We start from the raw sequence: 9,688 nt of genomic DNA on the forward strand, positions 1-9,688 counted from the left end.
GAGTAAGAGCACTTGTCATGCAGCTTTAGTGTCACGGGTATCAGATTAATTTACAGAACATGTGTCCGAGCGGATGGACAGCCGATTATAGATACTGCTAGTTCAGCCTCGACATCCAGGGCAGAGAAATGCTTCGTAATTGTTGCCTTGTACACATTGAACAGCACACAAGGCAACAAACAAACTCACACAAAAAAAAAACCCATCAAAACCAAAAGATCTAAGGAAATCACAAAAACACCATCCATCCATCCTCTTCCACTTATCCTTTTCAGGGTCACGAAGGGAGCTGGAGCCTATCCCATTTGACATAGGGTGAGAAGCAGGGTACACACCCTGGACAGGTTGCCAGTCCAGGGCGTACCCTGGTTACTGACCAATCGTGTTTGTTGGTTAAATCATCGAACTAGACCCAGCCATTGTCAGGAATTAAAAAATTTTAATTTAGTCATCATAAAACACGCTGCTTTACAACTGATTTTCACAATCAAAGTATGGAAATAAGGCAGACTCATTTTGGAATGATAGAAAAAGAAAATAAAACGGATTCACACCAGCCTCCACTGAAATTAACTACACAACTATCAGCCTGATTGCCCCCTGATTCCAATCAGCCTCAATATGAGCCATTATCTCTTAGCATAAGATGCATTTAGATCATTTTAATTTGAAGGGAAAGTTCTATATTTTGGTTTACGAAAAGATAACGAAGCCTCGTGTTGCAAAATATTAAAAAAAAAAAAAAATGAAACTTTAAAAGCCCTGTCACCATCCTGTGAAAGCCATACATCCCCAAAACAAAATAACCTACATTGAGCTACAAAACACCTGTCCCTTTCTTCATCTGGTAAGTTTTTTTTTTCTTCACCCCACTCCACTGACTCCAGAGCCTACTGATATCACCGCTAGATGAAGATGCAACAAAGCAACACAACAATAGGTAAGAGATAAAACAGGGTTGAGACTAACAGAGACAGCTGCAAATCAAATTATACAGTTTGTACAGCACAGCATGCAGTTAGTGAAATGTTACTAAGCAACATAAGTCACATTTCCTTTCAACTTTGATTTAAATTACATTTTAACTGCATCAACTCACTGCTTCTTAATCCTCCCCATAATAGAAATCATGTGACCTGCATGACTGAACTTTAAACTTAAGACTCCTTTTGCTTCAGTTGGCTTCTTACTGTAATTATATTCTGTAAAAACTAGAGAGAGCTCATGTATGTAGCCAACTCCTTAGGTTTGGCAACATTTAAGAGGCAATTTAACCATTATTCAGCCGTTTCCTTGTTCTGTAAATCAAACAACACAAGCACAACCCTGATGATAAGCTCCCCCCGCCAAATGATCAGGTGTTAATTAAAAATAAATAAATTTAAAGTGTTCAGCTTCTTTCAATGCAGTTACACGAGTCACACACAGAGCACAGCAACTGCAACAGGGAGAAAATCTGTCCATTTTAATAAATCAGCTATTTAATTTGGGAGTTAAAAAATGCCAAATATCTGCTGGATTTTAGTTCCTGGAAGTAACTGATGTATTTACAAAGTCTTCTGGATATATTTAAGGTTTTTACATTTTTGATATTTGAAAACAACTTAAGTCTTGAACGCATATATACCAGCTAACCCTGAATTAAATTTAATGATCTTTTATAAGGGATGGCAAAGCTGTAGATTCCAAAACTCTACAGGGACTCTGACACAGCACTGTTTAGAAAAACATAATGGCTTATAATGAGGCTGCCTACTAGTGTGCCAAGTTGTCAAGCATCACAGTGGAGGGGGACGGTTCCCAGTTCCCTTTTGTACACACAAACAGCTTCACAGAAAAACAAAACAGTCATGCAGCTTCTCGTCTGCATGCAATTCCCCCCACCTTTTCAAACAGTCACCCAAAAAAAAAAAAAAAACCTAAAACATTATGGTGTTTCTTCTCATACAGTTGGAATTAATTCACAAGTCATGTGTAAAAACCTTAAATTTATACATAAATCAAAGACTCCTCAAGACAGTCATAGTCTCTTGAGTTGGTACTGCGAAGTCCAGTTAATCAATGTCCAAAAATTCAACAGAAGGGAAAAAAAAAAAGTATTTGTGAGAAAGCAGTTCTGTCTCACACAAGAAGTCCTGATGATTGTGGAGGGAAGAAGTTGCTCTGTACAGTATACATACATACATATACAAACACATGAGCTCTGCAGTGAGCAGGCACAGTGATACATTAAGATATCCAAAAATCAGCCTAGTTACATTTTAATGGTAGTGGAGAAGAAAAGTATTTGAGGCAGAGCTGCGCTCGAGAGCATCTAACTGACAGATCTTGGTACATGAATCGCATAAGGAGCGCCTTGATGATGAAGACAAACCCTCTGTACACGTTTCAAACTTTGCTGCACTGCTGGCAAAGAAGTGACCTGGCCTCAATTTCACTTTTTATGGTTATTGCTATTTGTATAATTACTAGAGTTAATCTAAATAAAATTTAAAAGAAAAGGTTCTTCATAATGCTCCTCACACAATCTGCAATAAGTTTGTTCTGCTGTCCCCAAAAGGTTTCACACAATTAATGGCCTCAACAAGACAAATCCTCCTTCTCCACCATCCCTCCACCACCTTGAAATAAACTAGCAACTCTCTATACAATACAGAGCTTTTCCAAGTAAAACAGAACAAATTATAAACAAATTATAGAATCTGAAAACTACAGAAATTAAAAAAGTGACTGTTGACATTTAGACAGGAGGCTAGTTGTGTATGTCCTTATGCAGGATTTAAAGGATTTTACTGAAACATTTGAGCATCCCTCAAACACAGGCTTCTCATCGCACAAAGAAAGAGCTTGTTGCAACTGGTTTTTCTTGTAGTACTGGACTCTTTACTTGCTATGACAAACTCACTAGCCACGCAAAAATAGTTACAAGCATCTTGCTGGTTAATGTGGCTGATCTGCTGTGAGAACATAACCTCTGTTGGCAAGAAGAGAACGTCTTCTACAAACCGATGTCCTTTTGGTGCCATCCTCTTCAGAGATCTGTTTCAGACTGGCTATTATGGCACTTATCAGTTCCAGTCCATCAGTACTGTGGCTAAGACATCTATATTCTGTACAGTTATTTTTTAAAAAAGTGAGTTTCACTGCTTTTGCAATATTACAAGCTTAATCAAGACTATCTAAATCTCACTGTGCAACTGCCATCTAGTAAAAGACCACTAATGAAATCAGGGCTGTTTTTTGACTTTGGACAAGCACGATAATGCAACACTGAAAAGAGTGACCTAAATGAACCCAGCTAAAAGATCCACCTCTGGCATCTTGGAGAAAAAAGAAAGAAAAAAAAAAGACTTCAGGTGATATTAATGCATACATACAGTAGATGCATTATCTTTTGTTGATAGAGTCAGTACATAAAATATCATCATGTGCCTTGGTTGTCACTGCAGCAACTCTGATTTTCACTTTTTCCCTGCTTCAAGTTCATTATCAAGTCATAAAAAGTCCCTGCACGAGGTCCATTAACAGACACCAAGCAATAAGACATCTGAATCTGCTGTGTCTGAAGTCTTTGTTTCAGCTTCTTTCCCCTGTACACCCGTCTTAAACCCATCCTGAGCTGTGGCTCTAGTGGTGGTGACCGATGGAGAGCACCAGAGGAATGAGGCAGCCCAGCACCAGAGCTCCTACTTCCACCTTGCTTAGTCCCTTCCCTCCGTTCCCTCCTGCGGGAGCGTGGCTGTGACCGCCGCCGCCCCCCACTTCAGGGAGAACGTGGACCGTGGCCACGTAGAGGAATGTGCCGGCAGAGAAGAGCATGGCGACACCTGTGGCGTTGATATCTGACAGGGCCTCTTTGCTGCTCTGAGAGGGGAACAAACAAGAACAGTGTGAAGCTAAATATTCTGTTTTTCTAGTAATTCAAATGTTGATGAAATGTCGCCTCTGTTGTATTTTGGCTGTAGTGTATAAATTGCAACACAAGTTAGTAAGATGACAGATAGATTTTCACGTGCTAAGTAGTCTTTCAAAGTACTACACTGTGCCAGAGAGTTGTATTTTTTCACACTGAGAACCAAATACCAATCAAATATCTAGCAAAATTATGATGGAGCAATGCAAAAATATAATAATTACCTGACTGAGACTTAAAAATGTGAGCATGGCAAGGACCGGCGCTGCCAAGGCAAAGACCAAGAGATGTTTGCGGATACGATTTCTCTCAAGACCGGCATGCATCAGGAAGGATACCAGGCCAAACGCCGCTGGGGCCTGCAATTGACACAATCGAGGAGTTAATATAGCGGTTTACTGCAGCAACCAACAGTTATTTCATTATTGGTTAAATTAATGCTAAAAATTCTTCTGTGCATTACAAACTCTGTTACTGTGCTACTACTCAAGTTTAATTCATATGCTGTTCTGTGAAAAACTAAATCCAGCCTTACTGCTTCCATAGGAAATAACAGGGTAAATAGCAGCCAGGTGCTGCTAATTAAATGCACTTGATTAACTAATCAACCACTGTGAGCACCTCTATAACCGCAGTTTTGTCAATTTTCTGATCTGAAGCATTCAGGTGTGTGTTAACACAATGATCTTAGGGAAGCAGCTGTTGCTGCCCATCAGTTTTGGGAGGTTTATAAGACAATTTTAAACAATTTGAACTTTGTCATTCTACAGCGAGAAAGATTATTTGCAAGTAGAAAACATTCAAAACAATTGCCAATCTTCCTGGACGTCTCAGCAAATTCACCCCAAGGTCAGACTGTGCAACACTCAGAGAAGTTGCAAAAAACCCAAGAGCTTGTCCTTGACCAAAGTGGAGATATTTGGTAAACACCATACACAACATAACAGAATAAACACGTCATACCAAATGTCAGCGGGGTGTGGTGAGGTGATCATATGGGCTTGTTTTGCAGTTACAGGATCTGAGCACCTTGAAGACACTGAGTAGACCATAAACTCCTCTGTATACCAAAGTATTCTGGAGTCAAATGTGAGGCCATCTATCTGAAAACTAAAGCTTAGCTTACACTGGCTAATGCAACAGGACAATGATCCCAAGCACAGCAGCCAACCTACAAAAGAATGGCTGAAAAAGAAAAGAATCAAGTTGTTGCAATGGCCCAGTCAAAGTCTAGACCTCAACACAACACAAAAAAAAAAATCCTCCACAATGATGTGAGAGACTGATAAAGCTGTACAGAAAATTACTTCAAGTTATTACTGCTAAAGGTGACTCTACACAAGGTTCTGCATCATGAGGTTTTTCACAGACCCCAGAGTTGTGTGAGAACTCTTTTTCACATGCCTGAGTGTGTAAATTATCAAACTACACAAAGATGTCAACCACTGATTGCATTGATGAGTGTTTACCTTACCTTATGCAGCATGATGGCTACAAAGACAATGAGCTGAACACTGGTCTGAGAAGTTGAGGCAGCAGCTCCTAATGCGACGCCATCAGCTGCAGCAAGAAAAGAAAAGGTAGAATTATTGAGCCATTTTTAGAAGCAGTAATTTGTCATTAAAACCTTAATAAAATTCATATTCCAGTACTGTAATAAAAAGAGACTGCTACTGCTAAAACTGAACTTTTTTCAAATAAAAGGAATTCAAAAAAATGAATTAAATTAACACAAACTAAGTATAGATGAAAATTAGACCTTTTTCATAAGCTAGACAAAATGTAAATGAATATTTATACAATGTCACAAGTATAAAAGTTAATTTTGTAAAACTAAAATGTAGAGAGGACTATTATTCGTCAACCACAGCAGTGATTCAGAAACTTAAGATTAGTTCATGTACAGTAGCATTACTAGACGATATGAAACCAGACACACCTGCAGCATGGACCACAAGCCCCAGAGTGGTGGTGATTTTGGAGGAGGCGACTCTTGCCGACTCTGGATCTAAACCAAACAAATAACAACAAAAAAAACAAAAAAAAAAAAACACTCATGTTTTGTGAAGAGCAAACAATAAATGGTGAAGAAATAATTAGTGGAGTGATATTGATGGAACAGCATCCCCACACTAAGAGCTGGATAGCATCACACTGTTGGCAGACTGTGTGAACAGTTTGAATAGCATTAGCTGCTCAAATAAAGATCCAGAAATTGTGTGAGAATTTGCAGTTAAAACATTTGGACGTGTTTTGGGTATAATTTAATTATTTTTTTTTTTTCCCCCATCCATCTTGAGAGGAAAAACACAAGCTGAGGATCATGAGAAACCGGTTTGTCCTTAACCAACTCTGGCCAAGGATAGTTGAATGCTTACCTTCAGTGTTGTGAACATGAGAACTGCCTATCTGGTCCACCAGCAGCATAAAGACAAAGCCCAGAACCAGAGACACTCCAATGCAGGCATGAAGCTGCTCATGACTGTGCTCATGTTTCCCGCTGGCAGCAAGAGCTGCCTCTGCTTCACCCTTTCCCTCAGATGCTTCTACAACTGCAGACTGGCCATGACTTTGGTGTCCACCTGCCAAAAGAGAAAAACAGCAGAAACATGGACTGTTAAGGACACAAATACCTTAATGCATCAGAACCAAAGTGAGTTAAATTAAAAATCCCATAACAACTTAGCACAGAGACATTACAAATACAGTTGATGTGCAAAGAATGATAAGTCAAAAACACTAAAGTTTCAAAAAGTCTGTTATGCAACAGAAACTGATGTCAAGTGGTTGTACTTTACCACTTGCAAACTTTGCTCTGTTTGAATAAGATTCAGACTGTTAAAATCTACACAAGTACATGTACCTATACCATCTGTCTGCATGCTCTCTACTTAATTTTCCTCTGGTCTAATTCAGCTCACGCGTGCTGTAAGCATGAAGGCATCTGAAGCTCTGACAAAAATCTAAAGACTATTTTAGATTTTACATTATAGAGAGCATACACAAAAGTGAGCTGACAGGAAATGAGGAAAGGAGAGCCATGCAGTTATGATTATACACTCTATAGAAGCTATAGAAGAACCTGCAAGCTACTGCCAAAAAACTGAAAAACACCAACTGTCCCAAACATTGTTTAACTTTTGTCAAGTAAAAGCCTGAAATTGTTTTCAGTACTACTGAGGAACTGCTATCAGTTATATGGATCTACAAAAAACAAATCCGGTGTATTTAATAGACAGAATGTGCAGTTTTTTAGTATTTAAACTGCCCTATTATTTTAATATTTGTTCTTAATGCATGTACTAAGAAATGCCTGGAGACCAGAACTAAATCTGACTGGTTTGCCCTGGTGAAATAAATTTAAATGACAGCTGAACAGATTTTTCAAATAATCAATTATCTGACATAGAATTAATCTGTAAAAAGGTTCAATCAACTATTTAATCTACCATCCTGTTTCCAAAAAACGTGGGACACTAACGCGTAAATAAAGACAAAAATTAAGAAGTAAGTTGATTTAATATGACGGTAAACCTGAATATCTTTGGATTTTTTATTGTCAGCCAGGCAAAAGTATGAATATGTCACCATGTCCTGTTCACTATTTTGTTTACTAGAAAAAAAACAGACTCATAGACATAATCAGCATCATCAACAAGGCAAAACAATCACTAGCTGAAGGTCTTTCGTCAAGAATATTTTTTTCTGAACTTAAAGGGAGCAGCTAAAAGAAGATGACAAAACTTGCTTCTCATTTAAAATTTTTATACATCATTTGACCACTTTTGGGTAAGTGTTTAAACAACTTGGTTTGTCCGACTAACAACCCAAAGGCCAAAGATCTTCAGTGTACACTCACAAAGATTACATTTTTAATTACACATCAAAGAGTAAAGCAGCAAAACAACACACAGGAGACACTGGAGAAAGAAAACTTGGCTTTCTTGTTCAATAATCAAACAGCTAATCAATAGATTTATATCAGTCTGCTAGTGGATTAAGAGAGATGTTCATCCCTTAATTTAGTTTAATTTAATTTGTTTAACTTCATTTCACCAGGACAGTCAGTACTAATTTCTAGGCAGTCTTTGATACCCATTGTACATTAAGAACAAACAATCAGTGGCTGAAGTCACCTAGAAGCAGAGTATACCCTAGAGAGGTAATGAGTCCATCACAGGAATTTCCAAAATTGTGAAAGGCATCATTACTTGTTTTCTGATAGTTCACAGACTAAAATATTAACCAAATAATAATGATTGTCTTCAAATGTTCCTAATCCCAAAAATCCAATCCACTCAATAAGAAAAGATAAACAGCATATACATAATTTTTTTTTTTTTACATTTCATAAGTTTAAATTTATTATTACAGTAGCTGATACTTTTTTCTGTCCATTAATGACTTTAATCATCATCATCATCATTTCCTCTACTGGGGAACCCTACCTTCAAGGATTTCTTCGTAAAGTGCGTGGACCCCTTCAGGGATGATGACAGCAAGTGCAGTCCCACAGAGCAGCCCTGCTCCCAGCACAGTGATCAGCTTTAGCCTCTCCTGGACAAGCAGAAACACAGACCTTAAGCACAATACCTTCTCATTGTCTGAAATCTGAGCCCACCGCATATTATCACTTAAACGCACCAAAATTTGGACGTGTGGCTATAGTTTGCTTCAAAGTTCCAGTTATAATGATGCACATATGTGTGAAGCTGTGTATGTCAAAAACTTACCTCTGAAAAGTTGACCGCTAAAGGTATCGTGCCGGCCACATAACATCCCACCAGCATCGCAAGGGAAAGCAGGCTGATCGAGCTAAAATCGTCCATGACTGCACTTTTCTCTTCGGCAAACCTACTGCTAAGCTACACCACCGAATCCAACCTCCACCTGCGCTTTTAGCACGGACTTTTAAAGGTAAAAGGTAAAGTTCAACAACATTAGTTTTTGCTGGACGACAGCTATTCATTTAACACACGTCAGGACCCTGTTTCGTTATCAGCCCGGTTTGGTGCCAAACATCCACGTTAACTGGTCAGTGTGTCGCTTTGGCCTCGGTAACGTAGACAAAGCTAAGCTAACTAGCTTCAGTATTTATCTAACTCTCAATATTTAAGCATATGGAGCCCGGGGGGGGTTCACCGTCCAGTGCAAATAACCGACACCCCGCATATTTTCTGTCAAGTCCAGCTGTCAGAATAATATTGCAACTTCCCGACCCAATTAGCGTCCAACAACCCGGCTAACGAAACATCTTGTTTGGAGCCGATCAAAGTACTTCCGGGTTAGAGTTCAGGCGCTCAGACAGACCTGCCACGTATCCGCGAGACTCGCTGGGGGGTGGGAGCGCAAAGTCACACTTAAAAAAAAATGCATTTCTTACAGTTTTCTCAAAGTTCTGCAAGGAATTTTTTTTCTTTTTCCCGCACATTTATTTAATTTATGCAAAAAATGAATACACTTTAATGTAAAGTATAACCTAATTACATAAGACTTATAATGTACTGATTGGGAATATTTAATCATCTTCTTTCAGCTGCTCCCTTTAGGGATATCCATGGACTTCTTCTAAGGTCTTCCTCTTTTCCTCCTGCCTGGAAGCTCCACCGTCAGTATCCTTTGTCCAATATGTCCACTATCCCTCCTCTGCACATGTCCAAACCAGCTCAGCTTTGCCTCTCCAACTAAACTGCTGAACCCTTCTGATGTATTAATTTCCAATCTACATAACTCCCAGTGAAAATCTTAACAGCTTCAGCTTTTTGTCAGTGTCAC

At 38.8% G+C, this 9,688-nt stretch overlaps 1 protein-coding gene across 1 annotated transcript; it reads right to left on the reverse strand.

Moving 5' to 3' along the window:
- Positions 1-870: 870 nt before the first annotated feature.
- On the reverse strand, positions 871-9,193 carry slc39a9 (solute carrier family 39 member 9). Its single transcript, XM_030719425.1, has 7 exons — positions 8,647-9,193; positions 8,362-8,470; positions 6,292-6,495; positions 5,853-5,921; positions 5,388-5,473; positions 4,138-4,272; positions 871-3,864 (listed from the first exon to the last, which is right to left on the reverse strand). Exons 1-7 carry the CDS (start codon positions 8,740-8,742, stop codon positions 3,628-3,630), a joined length of 936 nt encoding a protein of 311 aa, XP_030575285.1. The 5' UTR covers positions 8,743-9,193; the 3' UTR covers positions 871-3,627.
- Between the last annotated feature and the right edge of the window lie 495 nt (positions 9,194-9,688).

Source organism: Archocentrus centrarchus, chromosome 22 (genome assembly GCF_007364275.1).
Source record: "Archocentrus centrarchus isolate MPI-CPG fArcCen1 chromosome 22, fArcCen1, whole genome shotgun sequence".
NCBI lineage: Eukaryota > Metazoa > Chordata > Actinopteri > Cichliformes > Cichlidae > Archocentrus > Archocentrus centrarchus.

What these genes read in the sequence shown, in the direction of transcription:
- slc39a9 (XM_030719425.1), bottom strand. Translation starts at nt 8,742, where the DNA reads ATGGACGATTTTAGCTCGATCAGCCTGCTTTCCCTTGCGATGCTGGTG. An exon ending in TAGCCATCATGCTGCATAAG is followed by an intron (nt 4,273 to 5,387) that starts GTAAGGTAAACA and finishes TGTCAATTGCAG; the next exon opens with GCCCCAGCGGCGTTTGGCCT. An exon ending in CATTTTTAAGTCTCAGTCAG is followed by an intron (nt 3,865 to 4,137) that starts GTAATTATTATA and finishes TTCCCCTCTCAG; the next exon opens with AGCAGCAAAGAGGCCCTGTC.